General features: G+C 38.6%; 2 protein-coding genes across 4 annotated transcripts; one reads left to right on the forward strand and one right to left on the reverse strand.

The window, feature by feature from the left end:
* The first annotated feature begins 22 nt into the window (after positions 1–22).
* On the forward strand, positions 23–10,211 carry e2f5 (E2F transcription factor 5). 2 transcript variants are annotated; one of them, XM_040017496.1, is made up of 8 exons: positions 23–360; positions 1,560–1,669; positions 1,849–2,010; positions 2,544–2,652; positions 3,120–3,432; positions 6,898–7,035; positions 7,278–7,316; positions 8,257–10,211. In XM_040017496.1, exons 1-8 carry the CDS (start codon positions 232–234, stop codon positions 8,331–8,333), a joined length of 1,077 nt encoding a protein of 358 aa, XP_039873430.1. In that variant the 5' UTR covers positions 23–231; the 3' UTR covers positions 8,334–10,211. The 2 variants fall into 2 exon arrangements, with proteins under 2 accessions (XP_039873430.1, XP_039873423.1); XM_040017489.1 differs by having other exon boundaries at positions 26–360; positions 3,114–3,432.
* On the reverse strand, positions 10,108–20,086 carry ackr4a (atypical chemokine receptor 4a). 2 transcript variants are annotated; one of them, XM_040017468.1, is made up of 3 exons: positions 19,966–20,086; positions 18,681–18,752; positions 10,108–13,245 (listed from the first exon to the last, which is right to left on the reverse strand). In XM_040017468.1, the coding sequence occupies exon 3, from the start codon at positions 13,228–13,230 to the stop codon at positions 12,124–12,126; it is 1,107 nt and encodes a 368-aa protein (XP_039873402.1). In that variant the 5' UTR covers positions 13,231–13,245; positions 18,681–18,752; positions 19,966–20,086; the 3' UTR covers positions 10,108–12,123. The 2 variants fall into 2 exon arrangements, with proteins under 2 accessions (XP_039873402.1, XP_039873411.1); XM_040017477.1 differs by lacking the exons at positions 18,681–18,752; positions 19,966–20,086 and adding an exon at positions 13,495–14,775.
* Positions 20,087–25,192: the final 5,106 nt, after the last annotated feature.

Consider the following 25,192-nt stretch of genomic DNA (forward strand, 5'->3'; position numbering starts at 1 on the left):
TAGTTGGCACGAGCTCGGCGGTGGGGGTCGACCGTGGCACGAGCCGCAAATGGGTTGCCATAGCAACAGGACCCTAACGTAACGTCCGTTCATTTAAAAACCCTTCAGGTGCTACTATCGTCCCGTTAAGGGATCCGGCGTTATTTGCTAACTTAAAGAAATTATCGTTATTCGCATTAAAACGTAGGTGGCTGAGTAAAAACAAGTAAGGGTTTCTTTTATAAAAAGAAGATGGAGTTTGAGACGACTGAGACGGCACCCTCGACATCGAGTCGCCATGAGAAAAGTTTGGGGCTCCTAACTATTAAGTTTGTCAGCCTGCTCCAAGAAGCCAAGGACGGCGTCCTTGATTTGAAAGTGGTCAGTAAAACGGAGACGACGGGTTTTGTGGGTTGTTTTGGGGGGAGCATTAAGTGGTGTTTTCCACTGACAACATTAATACAACAGATGCGAACAAAGGGCTGTCGGTCATTACGGGTCCAGTCAGGTATACTGATTTTTTTTTAACAGGTGGACTAGCAAGCCGCCATTACCCGGACTCCTCCTTTATAGTTCCACTGATACTCAAAAGGTTTTTTTTTCTTCATTAAAGAAATTTTTTTTAGAGTATTTGTTGACAGAAAATTAGCTAATCATTGTATTTCATATGCTTTATCAATTTATCGTGTGTTTAATGCTAAATCAGGCCTAATTGAATTGCACTAAAATACACTTAGCGGTCTCCCTTGAAACCTACTTTTAATGAGCGACCGGGGAGATGCCAAAGTGGCACCCTGATCCCCAGTCTTTTTGCATTATGATTAAACATGGCATTATCCTGTGACCCAGTGTCACCAGGTTCATATGTCCATGGGCTATAAGATGAAATAGGAATCATCTCCTTTTAAAAGAGAAGGCTAAGACTTAACTCCTGAAATTAAGGTTTCTGCCTACCTGTCTTTATGCTCCTGAGACCTAGCAGATATCAATTGACTCCCTGTGGGATCCTGCAGTAACATATAACAATGCGGTACCCAAATCAAAATTTTTCCAGTCAGTTTTATATATGTAATTGATTTCATCTATTCAATTTCCCCACTAGCAATGTCCTTAAGTATTGGGCATCTAGTAAAATTTGTAAATGACTTTCACACTCCAGTGCTCTCCTTAGAGACTTCTGTTTCATGTTAACTGCCTGTGTCAATCTCTGATCTACTTGAAGCTTTAATTACTGCAACTGTTTATTTATTTATTTATTTTTTATCATTGGTAGCATTTTCCCTCTCTTCTTGCCCGCCAAACTTGGGCAATGTTTACACAGCAGGTTACTCAGCCCTTTCCCTCCTCCCTTCGCCTCTGGTATTGTATAACTGGCTTCTTCTGCCAAGGAGTTTGATTTGTTATTTTGTGCAGCTTAATTTGCCAAATTCCCTATTTCTTGGATTCACCGATGAAGCATTTCCTGCAGAAACTTCCTGGTATCTATGATGGACCTGCAAGTGTATATCTCAAGATGCTATAAACGAACAGCTGATATGGAAATATGGATGTGATGTTGATATGTCTGTCTGAATTAACAGGCTGCAGACAGCTTGGCAGTGAAGCAGAAGAGGAGGATATATGATATCACCAATGTACTGGAAGGGGTGGGGCTAATTGAGAAGAAAAACAAGAATGTAATCCAGTGGAGGTGTGAGACAAAATGTTTACTATTTCAAAAAGTTGTTATTATTTTAATGTTCCTGTAGATTTAAAAATGCATGCAGAGTTGGTGCTTACATTAATTTAAAGATAAACACACTTTAATTGAAGATGAAGCAGATGGAGCAAATGCTGAGAAAACATCCTTATCCTGTACGTTATGTTAAGGGGTGAGAACATAGCCAGTCAAACTGAGGAGGCTTTGGAGCAGGTAAATGTCTTAAAGGCCCAAATTGCTGAGCTGGAAGCCCAAGAGAAAGAGCTGGACAACCAGAAGGCCTGGCTGGAGGAGAACATCAAACACTTGAACCATGATCCCATTGTCAACACATATCCTTTTTATGACTACATTTTTGAAATAAATGTTTTTCTTTAGTTCACTTGGAGACACTGCTTTTGTGCATCTCATGTCATCGCTCTGCCTTTTCTATCATATGTTGGCAGAAGAGAACTTCTGATTTTCTTTTTCATCTTAAGACTTTGTAAAATAACCAAATCTTAACTCATTTTTTTCATATTAAATGAGTAAAATATCTGTTAGAAGGGCTTGCTTTGTTTTGCAGTGAAATATCACCGGGTGTTTTTTGTACTGTTGTCTGCATAGTTTGTAATTCTAGTTCCCTCGAGGCCCCATTTACTCAGTTCAGAGACAACAAATCCTTCTCTGATCCTTTTAACATTGTTTGCCTATTGATCAGAGAAAACACTATAAAGCAGGGATTATAAATATAATTGCCATTGTCAAGCAGTGAAATGACATCCAGGCTAATCCCGATTTGCACAATGCTCACAGTTCTTGTTTTTCAGGTCTATTGTCTCCATTTCCTTCAAACAGTAATCCGGCTTCTTTAACACTTCTACACATATAAATTTGTGACGCATGAAGACATCTGCAGCGCTTTTAGTGAAGAAACACTTCTAGCTGTTGTGGCTCCTGCTGGGACTCAGCTGGAGGTGCCACTGCCAGAAATGGTAGTATTGCTTTGGTTGTATAGAAATGTACTGTTTTATTTGACTCTGCTTTAATGAGAACAGACGCCAGACACAGCACAGGCTTTATCTAGCAGATTTTATTACAGGTGGATAAAAGCTTGTGAGTGAGCTGCAAGATTCTCGTTACATTTGGCTTTTTATTTTGTACATAATGGCCTATGTGTGCTCTAACATCAATCAGCTAGCCTGTAACTTTATGAGCGTCTAGATATTGCTGTGATGGTAAACAGTAAAACTGTAAAGTTGCACAGAAACTAAACACTGCAAACCTAAAAACACTGCACATTTATCTGATAGTTTTCTGTGTTTATCACTGCAAGCATCTTATTTCATGTCCTTGTGATCATGTGATCAGTTTTAAATATTCTTTAAAAAAAAAAGATCAACTATATAACTGCTTTATTAAATGACATACTTAATGACATGCTGCTGTTTTTAAGGGTCAGAGTGGTCAAAAGAAGTACCAGGTGAACCTGCGCAGCCACTCTGCTCCCATTCAGGTCATGCTTATCAACAGAGATTCAGATTCCAGAGTGCCTGTGGTCTTCTCTGTACCCCCCACTGATGACATCTGTCAGATGCCAACTCCACCCAGCACCCCCGCGAGCCTGCAGAGATTCCCTCTTTCAGTTTCCACTTCCAACACCAACACCACCTCTTGCTGCAGCCAGGAGTCTTTCTGCTCAGACCACCAGATGGTGCTGCCAGAACATGATGGTGTGCTGACTCCGTCGGCCACCCCTCCTGACGTGCAGATGGGTAAGGATGGGCTTTCGGGTATGTGAATTTTAATGCTGTTGAAGTTCTTCAACAAAACCACCACAGAGTTTTACTGCCTGCTAAAGAGGCTGCGGTGAACACATGTGTAATAAAAATTTTGCATTTGTAGTCAAGAAAAACTTCTACAACTTGAGTCATTTGTGAAATTTAAAGTGGCCTCAGAAGAAACTTCTGACATAGTGACCAATTCAGAAAACTAGGTTTACTTTCTGATGTTCAGTTTTTGTTGGAACAGTTTTTATTGCAGTTTATTGTTTGATAACAGCATTTTGGTTATTTTGTAAATGATTTAATTGCTAGCCATATGTTTAGTGAGAGCTGTTAATTATAGATTTCATTTTCTGCTAAAAAAGAGCATTTAAGACGTATTTTCATTAAAAGACTTCATTTCCTTTGTTGTAGACTTGGAAGTTACTCATGTTTAGCTAGGAAAAGAAAGTTTTCAGGAAGCCATTATGTTCTGATGTCAGTCAGTTTGTGTTGTACACCCCTTTTTTTAAAGTCCTATATAAAGACTATCGTTTCTATAAAAAAAAAAAAAAAAAAAAAAAAAAATGTATCGAACATCATATATTCTTAAAAGAATGAATGTGTCCTAACACACGTTAGTGTGTTTTCTTTTAAGAAAGACACACTGTCGATGTTAAACAAACAGGTCTACTATGAGTGATGGGTGCTTTTGCTGTTACATTTGATTTGTAAGCACTGCCCTTCATTTAACTGCTTTTAACAATGGAGTTTGCGTTCCTCTTCTTTCTGTAGTGCCAGATTGTTATGGATGATAACTATAAATCTATAGTTATAAATCCCATGCATGTTGGCTTAAAGAAAGAAACTGATAAAATATTTTAGATATAATGTGAAGGTGGTATAAACTGGCCTCAAGTAACAGTTGCGCATGTTGTTTCTGAACTTCAGTGCCTATTTTAACAGAATAAACTGCATGTGTGGTCCTGATTTTTAACACTTTAATGTATTTAAGCCTCAGGGGGCCCCAGGCCTGTGTACTGGGAGTGCCAGTCACAAGTCTGGATAAATGGGAGGAGGGTTGCGTTAGTAAGGGCATCCGGCGTGAAATCTGTGTCAGAATAAAACGTGCAGATGTGTCCGCTGTGGTGACCCCTCAGGAGCAGTCAAAAGTGCTTCCTTCTTCATTTAAGGATTTCACTTCTGGTATTTTTGATGTTCACATAGTCATGTCTGGTCATGGCCGGATTCATTGCAACACTTCTTGGCATATTACTGCAACCGGTACTGTGCAGCCTTTGCTGGCATTTATTCAAAAATAGTTCCTTAACAATACCAGACATTACCAAATCCACACCATAACTTTCAAGGTGAAGAAAAACTTGCATTATCATTATTTTTAATGGTACATGGAGGTAAATGTAATTCTTGTAATTCACCGTGTAAAATTCTCAATTTGCTATTTACTTTTTAGTATCTGGTTATAAAGGTGTTTGTCAGCAACACTGGAATGCAAAATGATTGGCCTGTCAGTCTTATAAAAATATCAGAGGATCTCCTGGTTGTTTAACTGTATTGCAGGATGGCTTCAGGGAAATGTTTTGCCTACAGACACAGTCCAGACAGACTCAGCTTCCAGTAAACCACGCACACAACATCAACATGGAAGTCATAGATGTTTTATTGTGAGGTAACGTGGAAACAAGCCTCACTTGACAGGAAGCTGCTTGTCAGTCAGTTGTCTAGTGAGTTCTGAGCCACTGAATGTGGAGCTTGTGTATTAAAATAGCTGCAATTCCAAAACGGTTGATGGAGTACTTTTCTTAAAACCGTTTAAAGAAACCGGAAAGTCTGCACTTTAATCAGACACTGTCCACGGACAACACTGAAATTGATTATGTAAATGTGATTGATTTATTGTTTTAAAAGTATTGCTGTTTATCAGCTGACTTGGAAGTATTAGCTGTTGTAGAGTCTTGACATGCAAGAACAGCAGAAGTTATTAGTTGCTACTTTCTTCTGTAATACTATACAGTGCTAATATCTTGAAACAAAAAATAAAACTGCTGTCTGTCACTATGTTCCCTCTCTTAGCAAGCTGACTTTCAGAGTTACATGAACCAGATCTAGGCCATAAGAAAAGAATCTAAAGTCTTAGGAAAACTGTAGCGTCAGTATGCACAGTTTGACCCATTTCTTTGCAGATTTACTTCAATGTCTTGTAGCTTGTGAAAAAATGAGAAACAAGGAGAGTATGAACAAAATTTTGCACAGAAAACTTGATCTTCAATAACCTCAAAGTGCTGTTACTATGGGACAGTTTCATTTTTATTTATCAGATTCTCTGGAATAACATTCTCCACCTAAATGAGTCACAAGATATCAAATTTCTCCCAATCGCAGCTAGTTGACAACTTGTTTACACTGCTTAAAGGTTGCCTCACCACCTGCCTAATACTGTGGAAAAATACACTTGTGCAAAACAGCTGTGGCCCCTCTGAGTATGGTCACAGGACCGCTGAAGTTATCCTGTGGTGTTCGTCACCAGGATGCCTGCAGTGGGTCCTGTAGGCGCTCCCTTAATTTGACTTGTTTTTGTACATTTCTGTAATGCTGTTAGACTGGATTCCATGCAACCTGTGGGCAGCCTGTTAAGGGTTATAACAGTATTTAGGTGGGTGGTGCTTGTAACATCCACGTTGATGCCAGTTTCCCTCCATCAGAATATTGCATTGCGGTGCCATATACTTCACTGGTTTTAATGTGGCTAATCATTGCATATGTTCATGTGGCTTTATTAAAAAAAGACTTCCAGTATATCTGACAGATCGACAGCTGACAGCTCTAAGTTTTATAGATGAGTCAGAGTTGCACTAAAAGTAGAAGAGTGTCAAAGCGAAACCCAGTCTGACCATCCTTCCAGAAAATAAAAAAATGAGGAATTGCCCCAACAAAATCACAAGACCTTTCACTGAATGATTTTTACTTACTCAACATTTGGAAACACTTGGATTCTGTAAAATGAAAGCTTATGGTATGTTTTGCACAGTGGTGTGTAGATGAGAAGCCAGTGCATAGGGTTGGGTGTGTTTATTTTTTTTTGTACATTAAGAATGAGTTAGGTAAAAATAATTCAGATTTAAAGTGGGCCATGTATAGGATTCTTTTCAGGCATGACCTTGTGGACATTAATAAATTAACAGCCTTTTGGCATTAACTTCTTATTTACTGGACAAATGAGAGTGGTGGTAATCATGTTTTTCAAACTCTTACATTAACCCTGGAGAACCCATGGGGTCAGAGCCGACCCCATTGGTTTTCGAGGGAAACCATGGGGTCAAATTTGACCACATGGGTTCTCCAGGGTTATAGTAAACAAGTGCACATTCCAACATTTGTTGTTTTCTGCCTCCAGATAACTTAATCCTTCATTATGAGGTTAAGTGACCTTGTTTCGACTCCTCATTCTGTCTGCAGTCTATCACGGTCGACCAGTGATGGGGTTGGAGCAGCAGGAGATGGACTTGGTGGACCAGGAGTTCCAGTCTGTTCTGGATGTGAGCAGCCTACTGAAGCTCAGTGCCACTGGAGACCACATGAAGGATAACCGAGAGGGTGAGGCCCAGGGATATGAATACAATCAGAAGAGTCTTTTTCCTTTTTTTAATGTTTACTTCACATTTGTTTCAGTTCTGATTCAGTTGACGTTCTTAGGTCTAAGCATGCTTTTATTTAATGTTTTTTCTTTCAGTGGGAGGAAAGGAATGAATTGTTTACAGATATGCTACAAATGGTCCAGAACAGTGAACGTTTAACACCACAGTGGAATAGAAACATGTTTTTAATTTTCTTTGTAGGAGCTGTTGACCTGATTGAGGAACTCATGTCCACTGATGGTAAGCATCACAGCACCTGTTTTAACTACATTCAGTATCTACGCTTAAATATATATTGCTGCTCACCCCTCCACAGCAGTGCATTGCTTGGCTTCCATTCATTGCCCCAATTTTCTGTAATGCTGTCTAATTGGGGGCACACTTACCCCTAACTACTGGAGGTAGTCTACCTACATATAGACCTCCATAAAGTCCTATTTCAGATAAACTGAGACCCCTAACTCTGTTATAAAGCTCTCTGGTTTTACCTTTCAGACCTTAGGCATCACTAATGTGTCCATTTTAACGACTGGAGGTCAAAGAGAAGACATTCAAATGATGATTAACAGATGATCCTGAGTTAACGCTAACATCCTGGTGCTTAGCAGGTTTATTATTTGACATATTTAACATCTTAATTTGGCATATTAACATTTCCCAAAAAGTTGCTTCTGTTCTCCTGGGCGTAGTGTTTTCAGTGGGAGAAACATTTCATCAGTCATCCAAGTCATCCACTTCTACAGTCTAAAGAAGAAATGCTGCTCTGACAGCGCGACTCTTTGGGCTTAAACTCAAAAATAAAAGTGTAAAATTACCGAAAAAGTTCTGGTAGCTCATTGTTCAAAACATTTTTGTTAATTAAGAAAAGGGAAATTTCTATAGTAGACTACGAAAAAAACAGGAATGTTAAACATGAATATAAAATGTTATTTAATTGTTTATCTATTAAAGGAGCTGTAAAACTTATGAAAATACAGATGAAAGTGTAAATGTTTGCCCTCCTTCACATTTTCCAAAGCAGTGCAGCGGGCTGGATTAATGTCTTTGTCGGGCCAATTCTGAACTCTGGGCCTTGCCTTTCACATTCTGATCTAGGTCCTAAATCATCAACAGCTGGAATGTGTGTTCAGTGTGGGTGCCATCTTTTCATTTTTGCACTGATTCCTTTCTCCAAATTCAGGTATAGACTACAGCTTCAACCTGGATGACAACGAGGGAGTGTGTGACCTGTTTGATGTGCAGATCCTGAATTACTGATGACTGACAGTGACTCTGATGCACACTCTTACAATCTTGAGAAGCACTTTCTGCCTCTTAAAAACTGTAAAGATTTGTCCTATTTGTTAAAATTTCACAGATGATACTTTGATATACCACTGTCATCTTACAAAAACAAAAAACAAAGACTTCACTGATGTGCACCTCACAGCTAAACATATCCAGACTCTATCCAGCAAAAACAAGTGCCTGATTTAATGAACCATAAGGTATTTATAAAGCCATGAGCCACGAGGTCTCAAGTAAACAGAGAAATCCTTCACATTCCTCACATTCCTGCTGCACTTTTGTGTCTCTGTATTTTTCCACATCCAGCGGAAAGCTTGAGTTGTTGATAACTGTTTTCCTTTGCACAGCTTATCCACTTTTGGGACTGTAACAGTGTTGTAGATAAGTTGAACTTTGCAATAACATTTCAGTATTTGCTTCTTTGATGATCCAGTTCAGGAGATGTAAGCTTTGTCTTCATGCAGTACATCTTCATCTATTCAATTTCCCAGTTAAATTTCAACCACCGTTTTGTATTTATTGAATTAATGTTTTGGCTACATTTTGTTTACCTTGTTTTTGTGAAAATGTCAGAAAGTTTTCTTTTCTAAATTATTGTGATACTGCCATTTTAGGCCTCAGTTTATCCTATCATTAGTTAAATAATTGAATGTTTTTACTTATTTAATTAAAAAAAAAAAAGTAGTTCAGGTTTGAAACTGAACTTAGTTGACTGCCTTAATCATAATTTAATTTAATTTGTTGCACTTTTGTTCTAAATATAGTACAATTGCAGAGTTGTTTTTTTTTTGTATACTTCATTTTTTTATTGTAAGATATATTGTTTATGTTCTCAATAAATCAGTTTAATGAGCACAGTTGTATTTGCAAAGGAAATGCATGTAAGGAAAATGAACAAAAATCACTCGAATGCAAATTTTGAGTCTGAAACAAATAATTGCTTTCAAAATTGTCTTGAATCACACAGAAGGTATGCAACAATTCAAATTGGATCAACCCCCCCCCCCCCCCCCCCCCTTTCTTTTTCCTTTTTTGGCTCAATGAAGTGTTTTGCTCTTTTAACAGATGGATAACATCTCTCAGATGTTTTCCACAGTGTGTAAGTGTGTGACCTGCAGTATACACCAATACTTGAGTTCCACCAGCTGGGATGCAGGGAAAAAAAAATACTATAGAATAATAAATAAATCTCACATCTAATGAATAGAAAATGAATGACACAAGTAAACATTCGATTGTATACATTTTGTCAAATTGGAATATGCATTTAAAAAAAAAAAAAACAAGTTGCAACAGACATCAAAAACATTTGAACTATGCAGTATCCTGTTTATATCTGTCAGGGTTAATGATGTCGATGCTGGACGGTAAGGGTAACAATATCTGAACGTGTCCAGCCCTCCCTCTGTCTGCAGCTACACATTTTCTAAGGAATTTCAGCTCAGTGGTAAACCCATATGTAGTGATAAAGTACGATTAGAAACTTGTCGTCATTGCCTCATAAAAAAGTGTTTTTTACCCCGCTGTGCAGCCTCGGCTCTCAGTGCGGAGGAGCGAATCTGTGTGTGGAAAAATGTGTGTTTCAGATGTTCCTAGGAATTCAGGAAACAACAAATGCGGCGTTCCCACATCAAACCAAAGTCCCAGTGGATGTAGATATATCACATGATTCTGAAACACCAGCAGCGCACTACAGCAATTCTGTTGATGGTTAATGTTTGGTTTGTTTGTTTTTTTTTGTTTGTTTTTGTTTTTTTAAGATTTTTCAGGATACATCCTGAGCTGAGAAAAACAGATATTTGGCAAACGTACAGAGGTTCAAAGTCTTTGGTCACCCTTTCATAGGTGCACGATATAATATCTGGTTTACAGGCTATGCAGATTATTACATGAAATGGGTCTGGAGTTTTTATTCATGGTTGATTGTAATTAAACAAAGCACTTTTTCAACAAAGCTGAAGTTCCAGCAGGTCTGGTTTTTCTTTCCTTTGTGGGTGTTTTTAGTGTGTAATGCAGAGAGAGTTTAGTAATAAATCTTAACTGTGTGGGCAGAGTGCAAGTTTCTGGTGAAATTTCAGAGAAGCACAAGTTAACTTGAAGATCTGGATTAAAAGGATAGTTCGGTCCATAAGTATTTGGAGAATATTTTTATGTGATTTTACCTCTGTTCACCACCTCAGCAGATTTTTAAATCAAACGATAAAACATGATTAATGTGCTGACTTTATAGCTACACAGACTCCCATTTTCAGAGGTTTAGATGTAACTGGACAGTTGAGAAGCAGAATAATGGAAAACTAAACAAATATCTGCATTTGGTTCAAAGTGTTGAGCTTGTATTTGGTAACTGTCTACTGAACTCCTTATATTACGTCCCGCAAGATATTAAAAAAGGGTGAGGTAGGACATTAGGTTGAAAAAAAACAAACAAACAAACCTGTCAAAGAGAGCATAAATCTCTAACTCTGCAATCTAGTATGTTCTTTAAAAGAAGGCCAGCTCAAAAACAAGACCTGAAAGACCACAGAAAACAACTAAAGTGGAATATTGCAGAATTCTTTCCTTGGTTTAAAAAAAACAACCAAGAACACTGGGGAGGAGGTAGACATATTATTGGCAGTGTCTACTCTCCAGATACACCCTCATGATAAATGATCAGCACAGTGTGTTTCACAAGGTGCAAACCGCTGGTTACATTCAGCAACATGAAAGACAGATTACACTTTCCCTTTTTTTTTGACAAATGAAACCAAGATGAACTTTTATCAGACTGATGCGACAAGAAACATATGGAGGAAGAGAGAAATGACTCGTGATATGAATCAAACCACATCATCTGTCAAACATAGTGGAGGCAGTGTTATGGCATTGGCATGGCTGCCAGTGCAACCGGGTCACTAGTGTTTATTAATGATGTGCCTGCTTATAGAAGTAGCTGGATGAATTATGAAGTGTACAGGCCTGTAGTCTCTGCTCAGATAGCATTTTACAGTGCACACGGAAAAAACCCAAAGCATCCTGGAAAATCAACCCAAGAGTTTCTCGGGGCAGAGAGCTGGGATATTCTTAACTTGCCACTTGGTCACCTGACTTCAACTTAGAAAAGCATGCTTTTTGAATCCAAAAAAAACAAGCAGCAACTGCAGTAGCTGTAGTAAGAGCCAAGTGGAGCATCTCAAGAAATGAAATGCAGCAGTTGGTGATGTCCATGGACTTGGATTTTCATCCAGCTATTAAAAATAATCCTTATATCTAAAATTTATTTTAAATATAAAATCAAAAAATTTCCAGATTTTGAAAACGGAGCACTGTGTATAAGAATGTCCGTAATTCTTGAAAAGTTAATGCAATACTTGAATTAGTTCTCAGTGAACCCACTGTGGTGGATGTCATTGTCACTAATGGATACTACTGTAAATAAATACATCTACTCCTGCAAAGAGTAACTACAAACTGTCTCAGCAGGTCTTTTCATAAAATATATGTGGCTGAAATGATTTTTTTTTCTCTTCAACAGAGGGCAAAAGTAATATATATTGGAGCTCTTTGAAACCAGCACATAAACTGTTCGCTTTGGCAGAGAAAGACTGTTTTTAGGAGCAGACTGTTAAAACTAGTGGAATTTTTGAACAGTTTAATGATTTGCAAGCATTTTTCTACTGCTGCTACACCCTACATCAACAAAAGCTTTATATGCTCTCCTGCTGGACCTTGTGTGCATATATAGACACATAGACCTCACTGACATTTTAGTCATGTCTCATATTGAGAATGTGTTTGTCTCTTGGGATGCAGTGTGGGAGTTGAATGACATTTCCATCCCCTCCTCCACATTAGTTTCTGTTGTTTTGCTTCCCCTCTTCCTTCGCTTCGCTTCAAACTTCTTGGCCACTTTCATCATGTGCATCTTGAAGGAAGACCCCACAAAGGCATAGAGGATCGGGTTCAGACAGCAGTGAGTGAGAGCCAGGCTTTCTGTCACCTGAGCCGCCTGATCAAGCACCTTACTCGCCCCGCAGTGGGTCACTAAACTGTAGACTGTATCCATTGCCCGATACACCTTAACCACGTTGTAAGGCAGCTGAGTCATCACAAACACCCCTACGACAATGAGAAGGACACGCAGAGCTTTCCACTTCTTCCCTCTGCTCTCATCAGGGAGGCCCCGGAGTGCACAGCCCACCCGCCAGTAGCAGGTCACCATGACCAGCAGAGGAAGTAGGAATCCCAACAACACCTCGACCACCTCTAGGACAGCTTTACCTCCTCGAGCCATAGATGAAGGATAGATGATTAGACAGATATATCTATCAGATGCCTGCCTCACTTCTGAGAGTATTAAATCAGGAAGGCCAAGGAGGAAAGCTGTCACCCAAACAGCTAAACACACCTTCCAACAGCATTTCCTGGTGAACGCCCTCTGTAGCCATCGTCTTTGGTCTCTATCCTGTGCTCTGACCAGCGATAAATAACGATCCAAGCTGATGCACGCCAGCAGCAACATGCAGCAGGTGAAATTCACTGTGTAGCAGGCGGACACGATTTTGCAAAAAACCTCCCCTAGCTCCCAGCCCCTTGCAGCATCAGCAGCCCAGAAAGGAAGCGTGAGGAGCAGGAGCAAGTCGGCCACAGCCAGGTGGGTCAAGAAGGCATCTGTCATGGTCTTCAGGCGTTTGTGGTAGGCGTAGACAGCCACGACTAAAACGTTTCCAGCCAGTCCCACCACCAGACACACGGTGTACATGATGGGCAGGAAGAGGGCTGCGAAAGATCGGATGTCCCCTTTCTCGCATACGGCAGGATAGTCATCATAGGTGAAGTTGTAGGTGGTGTTTTCATAGTCGTAGTCTTCCTCTGAGAATTCCATGTTGATGATATAAAACTGTCAAGGGAAATACAGACGTAAACATTCACGAAAATATACATCCCCAGAGTGATACAAACAAGAAACACTTGCAGGATTTATATACGAGGCAGATTTAAATCCAGTTCTTGAGATATGACTTAACTGCAGTAATTCAGGGCAGTCATTTAGAATTTCCTTGATTATCCTCTTAGAAAAAACCCAGAAACCCTGAAACCTTAGAGATGAACCAAATGAAACTTTATTTATGTTGTAAGAGCACTGTACTTTTCATTCTCTTTCAAGCTTTTCTTTTTTCCTGTCCTCCAGTCTCTCTTGATCATTCGTAGTAGAAGCTATGACTGCATGCGTAATGGTGCATTCTCAACAAAACCAAAGAGGGCATAGTACATTTGTGCAAGTTTAAATATTGCAACATTGCTGAAAAACAGCCTAAGCATGAACCAGCTGGCCTTCTCCTGACACCACTGACAAATCAGAAATGGAGGATGCAGAGATGACGATTGGAGTGGTCTGGTTAAACTTTGCTTTTAGATAAAACACAGAGAAAATGAACTCAGTTTGGAGAAAGGTAGGCTACATTGTAACGGCTGAAAGTATGTTGCTGTAACGTGATTGGTTGCCGTGCTCCTCCTCTTTTTAGATGTTGGGGACCAATATCTGAGGGGAAAAGTTGGTTTGCTTTTTGTATGAACACACCATATTATTATTGTAATAATATGGTTAAGTATAGGCTGACCCACTCTCATCGAAACAATAGATATGAGTACAGTGAAATTAATCTGCAAAATGAATAATGATTGATTATGATCAAAAAAGAAGAAAATGTCACAGGAACCCCAAATTCCAAAACCCAAGTTACAGCATGGTTAATATGTCATATGATGTGTTTCATATTTTTAAGGTAAGGATGTCAGTAACGCTAGCACAAATTCCCAAAAGCCATACAGCTTTGGGGTTCATGATCACCTCGAATATGCATACAAGAAAACAATGAAAAAGTTTTCCTCATGAAAATTTAATCAACAACTTTAAAGGCAAGTGGCCGTTAGTGTTATAGAGAAGGGTGCAACCAGAGGACGCATTCTGCCATGGCTGTAGTTTTAAAACCGAGTGCTGTAGTTCTCATTTCTATTTTCTCTGTTTTCTTCTCAGCTTCAGTTTTTTTGTATTTTCAAGAGTTTCACTATTGCGAGAAATGCTGAATGAGAGATTGTTCTGAGGGAGTGAAGTCAGTGCAACAGAGGTCAGGATGTATACCACAGGTGATTCATATAACCACTCCTCAAACATAAGAATACTGAACAAATTATATACCTTATTGGTTAAAAGAAGAGAGGGATTTTGTTGTAAAAATACTGAAAAAAGCAAAAAGCATTTCACCGTGTCTTTAAACATTCTGCTTGAGCAACAGTGTGCACATTACTTGGCAGGGGACTATCTTAAATCTAGAAGGAACACAAATTAGAAACTGACAAAAATAAATCAAAATTTAGCGCCACGATTCCTGTAAAGCTGCAGGCAACTATAGATCTGATGTCTGGATTTTATGTTTTATTTTATGTTTATATTTTATGTTCCCATTACAATAAAACAGTAAAATACAACACTGCTAAGCTGTAAGCAGAACTGGAGCCACATTAGGAAACATTTAGAAACTTCACGTTCCCTGGGTTTAAGAAAATACATGTAAAGAAGAAATACTGCAATCTGGAAACAGTTGTGTGATTGTGTGTTAATTATTCTGTCGTGATGCTATCAGTGGTAACATCTGGACACCATACCCTGACTTGAACTCTTCCTCCCTTTTTGTACCTTCACTTTGATAAATAAAACAAGTTCATTTAGCCTCTGTGCAGACTGATAAGTCCAAAGTGCACTAGTTTCTACCAGTGCATGTTATCAAATTTCCCTGGAGATCCTCTTGCAAAGATTACAGCACATTAATCTCCTCTCCATTGACTTTCACAGGGGAATATTATTGTTGCCACTACATTCATTTGACAACTACATTTATAATTATCTTCAAAGTGTTCCCCTTTTTTAGACATTGATTTCGAGGTTTTTAGAGTCAAGTTCAGAGCACGAGATGCCCACATTTTTTCACTTCTACACACAAATAAATGATCAACAAATAAAGTGCAATGGCACGGGAAATATTTAGAGAACCATGTCAAACATTTGCACAGACTGACCCAATCAAGGTTGTTTGTAATATTTTTTTTCCCCTTGTAAAATAAACTGTAGACACAACACTACTGGCAGTATCTTCATTACTTTTGCCTGGTTATATGGGTTTATCATGTGGAATGTTTTTCAGTTAACTGTTGGGCATTATTAAAAGGCTATTGGTTGTTTTCTGCAGAGCAGCCATATTCAGAAAAGCATCCTTTCTGTATGTAGTGTCATAGTCATGGACACGTACATTAAACATGGCCAAAGTTCTTCATCCTAGACTATCGTCCCAACACCCAACACAGCATTCAGACCATGACTCCCACGGGTGAGGATGATCATTAGAAAGGTGGTGGATCAGCCCAAAACTACACAGGAAGAGTTGTTAATGATCTGAAGGCATTTGTGACCACAGTCACTAAAATGCCATCCGTAACAAACTATACATTAATAGATAGAAATCTTGCAGTTCCTGCAACGTCCCCCTGCTCAAGAACAGACATGTACAGGCCAGTGAACATTTAAATGATTCAGAGAAGGCTTGGGAGAAAGTGCTGTGATCAGATGAAACCAAAATCAAGCATGGAGCATGGAGGTGGAAAAATGTCCTGGGACTGTTACAGGACAAAATCTTGGACAAGTACCTTCTTCCCTCAGCAAAAACACTGAAGATGGGTCGTGGATGGTTCTTCCAGCATGACAATGACCCAAAACATACCGCCAAGGAAACAAAGGAGCACAATATGGTCATGAACCAATCTCCTGCATGTCCACCTTCACTACATCCATGAATCTTCTCTGTGGTCTTTCGCTTCGTCTTCTGCTCCAAAAGTATTTGCTCGTCTGCCTTCACACCCACATGAACTTGGGTGAGATCCCATTTTTAATCTATAGGGTTTAATGTGATATCAGCCCACCCAATCTATAACAGCTTTAACTCTCCAGGGAAGGCTTTAGACAAGGTTTAGGAGTGCGTGTATGGGAATTTTCAACCATACTTCCAGAAATACATTTCTCTAATTCATCCCAAAGGTGTTCTGTCAGGTTGAGGTCAGGACTCTGTGCAGGCCATTTAAGTTCTTCCACACCAAATCTGCCCAACCATGTCTTTATAGACCTTGCTTTATGCACTGGTGAGATTCCAGTCATGCTGGAACAGGAAGGGACCATCCCCCAACTTTTCCCACAAAGTCAGAAGAATGAAACTGTCCTTTCACTGGAATCACAGGCCTCGGATAAAGTCCTGAAAAAACAACCCCCACCCCCTCCACTAAACTTTACACTTGCACAGTGAAGTCAGGCAAGTAACGTTCAAACCATTTCAGTGTTGCCTCTATAACTTCATCTCAAAACTATTCGACATAAGCTGTCCCTCTGATGTTTTCATTTGTAAAAAATAAATAAACAAAATAAAATAAAGCATTATCGAGAAAGACAGATACGATTTAGAGAACTACTCTGGCCAAGAGACACATCAGACATGACATCAGAGCAGTGGAAATTTTTACTCAGGCCCGATTAGTCTTAGTTTAGATCTAACTGTTTCAAGACACAGAGTTGGTTGGATGTTTGTGGATCCTGCTGTGTAGCACTGAGAAGGAACTGTGATGGTTTGAGAGGATCTTTGTGTGACAAGGTTGATTTATTGTAATTTATTCAGAATTCAAAGGAACACCTAAGTCAACAGCTTGGAACGACAAACAATCATCATCTGTTTGGAGTTTATAGTGAACATTATCTCTCCACCGCAGCTGGTTATTGCTGTGGTCCACCCTCCTTGAATGTGGTTCTGCCCCAGGTTTCCTCCTCTAGAAATTGTTTTTTTTCAATGCCACCGTTGCTAACTTGAAATGAAGTTGAATCACTTGTCCTTTAACAGGACAGTAAGCAAACCACCATAACAGATGACCTGGCCTCCTTACTCCCCCAGCATAGACCCAACAGAGATGGCTTGGGATGAGCTGGATTGTAAAGTGAAGGAAAAGCAACACGTGTTCAGCATATGTGAGAATGGCTTCAGGATAAACATCTTAAGGCAAAATTACCAAAACTAATTAAAGTAAAACTCTTATCAAAGCGTAATGTTAAGGAATGATTTATTATTTGGTGATTATATATTATATTCTGCTTTTCCCTATATCTTAAAATATTCTACTGTTAAATAGTCTGGTCTGTTTTTGTTGATGTTACTGTACTGGAGCAACTGTAACCCACATAATTTCCCCAGGAATTAATAAAGTATGCTGATTCTGATTCTGATTAAAGACATATGTTGGTTTACAATGAATCCATATGTGTTATTTACACAACCCCAGTCGGTCCAAGCTCACGACCATCCATAATGAGAGCCTGATTCTTGATTGAAGGTTTCTTCAAGATGTCTTGCTATGGAAAGGGACTTTTTTACACCCAGCCAACAAAGTGCTGCTCAAGGAGGAAATTGATGATCTTCTTTTTGTGCAATAATGTTCCTGTTTAATGTTTACTGAGTTCTGGGACAGAACAGAATTCGTAGTTGCTCATTAGTTTTACTCTGCACTGTAGAAAACAGTATTAAAGGAATAATAATAACTGAGTTGATAAGTTCAAAAATTTCAGTCGTACTATGTTAAAATATAGTCATTTACATGTGAAAGTCCTACACTTAAATAAATGAGAAAAAGGCCATACTCTCACTAATACATGTTTATCTTCGTACAAGCTTGTAAAATACCTTATCATTTCTTTTTAGTGGATCTGGTGTATTTAAAGTATAAATGATAAAGTGAAAGTACCTCATATTTCATGCTGTGCTTGAATAAATATCTGCATGTCACTCCACATTGATTCATCAAAACAATCTAAGAACCAGTTACGATAAATCACATTTCTAATATTACTTTAAAATGTACTTGCTGCTGATTATTTTACATTCATTTGCATGTAAGGCTATTTAAATCTTTATTTTACTGAAAACTTTACTGGAATGCATGACTCAAGTAAATATCTAACTTCTTATTCAATAACTGCTAATGTTTCTGACTTCTGTTCTTAATACCTACATTACGAAAAACTGACAAACAAACAGACTTAAATCACTCAGTAATATAAAATATTACAAAAATAAATGAATGGTGGCTGCATAGCACAGGTGGAAAAAACGAACTCACAACAAACCTGTCTCTCGTGTTCACCGTAAATCTAAGCAGCCAATCAGCTTTTAAAACGAAGCTTGCATGAATACAATAGAAACATGAATATGTCTCATAGATACATAAAGGTGTTTGATATTTACTCACTGTGTCTTATTAACGATCGGTCCCGTGTGCACAGCGAGCTCGCTCCAAGCTGCTGACCGGCTTCAGACTGCTCTGAGGAGGTACGTTTGATTTGACACCAGCGCAGCGCGTGTGGGCGGGAAGTAAAAAAAACAACAAAAAAACAAATCAGTATGTGAGTTTGATCGATTCAGATTTTTTATTTTAAAGTTTTTGTTTATCTGAAAGGGTAAGCATGTAACACCACTGCATTTATTTTATTTACCTAAACTATTTTTTTGCAATGCATGTGCAGGAGTGGGTTATTGTAAGGGACAGAAACTGCCATTGTGAAGTTTCCATTTGTTTCTCCACTGCAAATTGAATAAAACTCTGTATTCATAAATACTAAAATAAAGACTCAAGCTTTGGATTTAACAGAAAGCACATGTGGAGATTTTCAGGGTGCTCAGCGGGCATACCTCGCTCCAGTATTTAAAACAGATGTATGTAGGCCCTACAGTAAAAACAAGAAAGAAGCAAAGGATTTACTCAGGGAATCTGGTTGTGCCATCTGGTGCTTTGTTTTCGGATTTCTCTTCACGTAAATGAAAAACTCCAGCAGAAGCTGGTGGAGAAAATGCACAAAATTCTGCACAAATCAAGGAACTGAACCCTTCTCATGCTCAAATGCTCCCACTGATGTCCCACCAGTGCTTGGAAGAAACCTATGCACATGCCTGGAGATGACACATGCGGACACACTTGTTACTCTGCATTTGAATACTGTATCCCCACTAAGCCACATCCATAACTCCAAACCTTACACTAAACTTACCCGAACACAGTTTTAACACCTTAAAAACCAACTTGCTTTGCAGCAGTTCTCATAAAGCACAAATTGTTCTAAGCATTTGGTTTAAAGCTGAAACTCATTTTCCAGCCGGATGAGTTTAATAGTAGTTTCCCCCATATTTTGTCAGATTTAATTCAAATTTAATGTTTGTTAGCTTGCATCAAATGTACTCTGCCAGCCGGAGTCTTTGATTATATTTGGACTGTCTCTGTGTGAAGGGAGCACCCGCTGATTTCAAATGCATTCACATTTGCAGAAAAAATAAAGGGGACAGGATTTCAAAACAAGTTTTATGTTGCTGCAAAGTTTAACAATGTGATGAAAAACCCTTTTATGTAATGCATGTGATATAAAACAAAGAAAAAGTATTTCTGTTTCCATTTCTATCGTTTTCTGACGTTCCAACAACAATATATCACTGACGGAGTTGTTAAAGGATTTGTCTGTCATCGAGTCAGGAACTGTTCTTACCACTGGGAGGAAATCTGTCCAGTTTCAAGTCCAGCTGAATCTTGTATCCGTGCAATTCAATTGCACTTCTGAGAAGGATGACTCAGACAGAGAGAGAAGTCAAGTGACAGGAGACAGAAACCAAGTCACACTAAACCATTTGTTTGTGGTGTTTATTGAGGAATTGTTTCTGTGTCTGAACATGACAGAACATGTTTAGACTGAGTCAGAGTAGACACTCTAAGAACATTTGGACAGGGAGAGTTCAAAGAAGGAGGAAGTAGACCAGTGCCACTGAGAGATGTACTGTATTTCACTGTACGCCCACGCCCACGGCGATAACAGCCTGCAGAGTGAAGAGTGAAGATTCGTTTTTCATCTATCCACATTTGGCAGAAGAACAGAGTTTTTTTTCTTCTGTTTGGCGTTCCCACTGAGGCCAGTTGGAGCTGTTCGATCAACAGGAAACCAACAGACGATCAGTCGCTCTGATTTTATGAATGAAATTGTTTTGCATTTGTTATTTCTCTGAGTGAGCTGCTCTATCACTGATTATGGCAGAAGAATGACATCGTCTTTTTAATTATTACAAAGCGGCCTGCATGGGGCAAAAATTACATCATTACATCCCGCCACACCACAAAGTTGCCCTGCTAAGTTGCAAAACAGAAGATTCAGCATGAAGATACACCCTCAAAGCACAAGGAATAAAGCAGCTTTCTCAGTTTTGTTTATAGTTTATTATAGTTTTGTATTTTCTGTTTATTTTTTATTTTTATTTCATTTTGACATTTTTCTTTCAATCCAGTTTGGTTTCAGCTAGTTTCCAGAATTTACTCATTTCACTTTTGTTTGAATATGTTTAATTTTTATTAGTTTCAGTGTATTATTGTATTTAGGTCATATGCCAGAGGCAGGATTTAGGAAAGTCAGTACAGGAATTTTGATAAAAACACAGAGCTTCTTCAAAGCAGTTGAGTCACCGTCTGGTAGACGTCCAAATTCTCAATAAACATGTCCATTAAGGCCACATTAGGCAAGTTGGCGTAACAAATACTAAAACTAAGGAGATTTCCTCATGTGTTTTTATTTTGTTTTAGGTTGTTTTAAGCTAGTTTTTATTTGTTCAATATTTTATTAAATTTTTCTTTTTTTGCATTTTTAGTTAAATGAACTTTTTTCACATATAGTTTTAGTATTTCATTATTTAACCTTGGTTATTCAATAATCTTGGTGCTGGAGTTTCTAATAACAGTGAATTGGCAGCATATCCTCCAGGCCCTGCGACCTGGCTCTATCACATGCTCTAGAAACTCTGTGGTGATGTAGGATCTCTCTCTCTCTCTCTCTCTGTGTGTGTGTGTGTGTGTGTGTAGTACATTCGACAAATAATTAGTTTTTTGTGCTGTAACTCTGGATGACTTTATTTGAAACTGAAATTCATGAAACAATAACAGTTACAGATAGAAGTCTGAAAACTTACTCTTTATTTCATCAAAACCAGTAAAATGAACAAGGCCACATTCAAAACTTGTGAACATAAACATCAAATTATAATTGTATCAGATACATTCATTTATGTAGTGCCTTAATAACCTTTTTATATTACACACATATTTCTTATATACCACTGGTCTGAGAAATATTGTGATTTTTATAGTTATAGTGTCGGTCTTCATTTCTGTTTTTCTTTTTATTTCATCATCTTCAGAAGAAACAAAGCAGGAGACTCACTGAGAAGAAGTGGAGGAATAAATACATCAGTTTGAACAATGTTAATCCATCAACCAGATAAAATAGCAACTGGAGTCATTTAATGTGTTAGTAATCGTTCCCATTGTCTTCACTTTTCATGTACTTACGCGCTAGACGTGATCACTCCTTCACTTCATTCCTTTACTGTAGCAGAATTGGAGCCAGACTCCCTCTACGAGTTTTGGGTCTGTTAGGAATAAAACAAAAAAAATAAAATAAAAAATGAACCAGTCCTGCTGTGTTGATCTTCATACCAAAAATGCCACACATTTCTTCACTGTTGCTGCTGCTCAGCAGAAACTTGGACCTGATTTTTTTTATTGCACTGTGTGGTTACCTGTAGGGTTGTGGCTTTATGTCTGATCCCTGCTGTGGTTTCTGTAATAAAAAGAGAAAAAGGTTTTAGGGGGAGCTGCTAGTTTCACACACCATACAGAAGTAAAATGAATGAGATGTAGTCAAACTGCTGAGTTTTCTTTTAAACAACAGAAAGAGTAAACTGCTGATATGCTGCAAATTGTTTTGAGATGTAAATACTGAAATTATTATTATTATTATTCCTTAATTTATTTTACTTGTTAAACAGAAATTTGTCTTACTGTGTGGTGTCGTCGACATCCTGCTTGTGTCACGCGGCATTTTTTCAGATGTTTAACATTTGGGCTTTTCACCTTCGTGTTGTGTACAGAAGTTATCTCCTCTGTCTGGGAAAAAAGAAGCAAATATTCAATATTTAAACACCACATCTTCTTATTTCATTTCATTTTGATAGTTTCTGTAATAATTAATGAAAATCTAGACACTGGTTTTGTAAAGTTGTCCTCCTTACCGGTGTCGGCTGTTCAGCTGTCATCTCAGATGAGGCCGTGATGAGCAGGATCGCCTGCAGACACAAAAGGACCAGCAATGTGTTTTTGTTCATGGCGAGTGGCTGAAGAGTTTGATAAAGATGTGAAACACACACACACACACACAGGCCTTTATATACTCTTCGCCAACAAATAACTTACATCTGAAGAGGGAAAAAAATAGGGTGTGTGAGTAGATAAAATGTAGCTTGTCCAAAAACGTGCAGCATATATGAAAGCTGTTTGAAGGGGGTTGTTTAACTTATCTTGATTTAATTTGATCACGTCATTTACTCTGTGTTTATTTACCTGATCTCTTGGTTTCCTTCCTGCAGTCCCTCCTTGGGTATTTCACAACAGTTAAAAAAATGTGTCACTGAACTCAGCAAAGACCAGAAATGAAACACTTAATCTTCATTATAAAAAAATAATGAATAAACACAGGACTGTCAGAGTTTCACTTTCTATTGAAGACCTTTTTCCACAAGCAACGTTCGAGAAGGAAGATTTTAAATTTCAGTCTCGTGAGGTGTTTTCTTAAGGATAACCTGGATATTTGCTTCTATATGTTCTAAACTATATGTTTTAAACAGTAGAGTTAATAATTTGGTAGCTGTTAACCACTGTGGCCTTAGTTGCATAACAAAGTGTTGCTAACATGCATAAAACCACAACATGCCCTTCACTGTAAGGGAAGTGGTGTGAGTTTAAAGCGGATTTTATCTCTGTTTTACGGTAACAAGCGATATGTTGAGATGGGGAATCTTCAGGGAAATAGTATAACGTAAACCCCACTAGAAAATGAACATTCTTAGATGTTTCGTTTATGAGTGGGTGGATGTGGGTTCATTATTGTGAAATGTGCACTTACTAAATGTTTTCGTTCCAACAGCCGACACACACTGCTGTGTCTGTTTGCCACATTACAGCTACAAGAGAAGTGTGTGTTTGTCCTGTAATTCCCCGTAAAGAAAAGGAAAACCTGCTGTTATTTAATACATGTGGACTTTTCTTTTACAACAGGGGTGTCAAACTTATTGCGGGGAGGCCAGAATCGGCCAAGCAAAGACTCCGATTACAAATACAGTTACTCCAATTTCCATTGCAACTGAGCATTACCTCAATGTGCTTGCGGTAGTCATGGTAATGCGTCCAAAAGTCTGTGACATCATTTGTATGCCACACACACTCAACACAAAAAAACAGAGGACGTCGAGGTGATGGTATACCTGCTGCTCGGCCTGTTGCCCTCGTCACTGAGTGGCCGATTGGTGGCGTGCAGTCTGTTGATGTCACATTTTAAGATTGACTCAACTCTTAGAACCCAGGCCAGAAAAAAAAATCTTGTACCGTGTATTTCCATCTAATGGAAAACCCTAAAAAGTCGAGTCCAGTCGCCTTCTTTCCAAGCTCGTTAGACTTGGAATAAAATCATTATTTCAAGTGATATATTTACTGAATAGAATAATGAATGCTCTTCACGCTTTCCAGCTGTCAGTGTGATTATAACTCAGACCTGTAGCGGTTGATGTGAGTTTGACCTTTTTATGTTAAAACATATGTGTTAAACTTCATAACTAGCAGGTACTTGCAAATTATTGATCCTTGATGAAGATAGTGGGCGCTACAGTATACAAATCAATATAAATTATTTACTTTGATATAAAGTTGCAGTGATTAATATTTCTTGCGATAGTCTTTAGTTCTCTGGTCTTGTTTCATCTGGTTTTCTTCTGAAAACACACACACACACACACACACACACACACACACACACACACACACACACACACACACACACACACACACACACACACGCGCGCGCGCACGCAAACAGAAAAGAGGAAAACTCATTGCAGAAGAACTAACATTCGACTGATGTTAATAAAACAGCAGCACTTTTCTTGCATGCACAGATGTTTTCTTTTTCCTCACCTGCACAACAGATGTGATCAAAATTTGATCAAAATGTGTTTCACTGTTTTTTCAGAGCTTCCTGTCGAGGGTTATGTTGTTGCCATAAACTGTAAAAAGAGATCTTTCCACAGCCTGCACTGTTTCCTGTGTGCAGGTGTTCAACATGAAGGCAGCATCATCCAGCTCGGATCTTCTTTTAGCAGACATCAGAACTTCTTTATGCAGTACACACGACCTGATATTGCACACCTGATTTGACTTGTTTCTGTTTCTTACTTACTGCATAAAGTGGTTATAAATTTAAGTCAAGTTCTTTATGACTCTGAGGGTGTAATAACTGCACACGTGACACATGACAATTCATTTCAGTGCAAGATAACATTTTGATTTCTGAGTTTACATTCATACATAATTACCTTCACAAAAAGAGGGTCCTGCACAGTATCTTAGCTCTTCTGGACAGAGATCTCAGATGTTGTTCCTGAGATCTGCTGGAGTCACTCGCCTAGCTTCAGAGTCACTGAACCAAGTGCTCCGATTCCTACTGGAACCACTGTTACCTTCACCCTCCACATCTTCTTCAGCTCTTCTCTGAGTCCTTGGCACTTCTCCAGCTTCTCATGTTCCTTTTTCCAGATGCAGCTATCATTCTGTATCGCTATGTCAGTCGCTACGGTCGTCTTCCTCTGGTTGTCCACCACTACTATGTCCAGTTGGTTAGCTATCAC

Source organism: Simochromis diagramma, unplaced genomic scaffold, assembly GCF_900408965.1.
Source record: "Simochromis diagramma unplaced genomic scaffold, fSimDia1.1 OVJJ01000205.1, whole genome shotgun sequence".
NCBI classification, from domain to species: Eukaryota; Metazoa; Chordata; class Actinopteri; order Cichliformes; family Cichlidae; genus Simochromis; species Simochromis diagramma.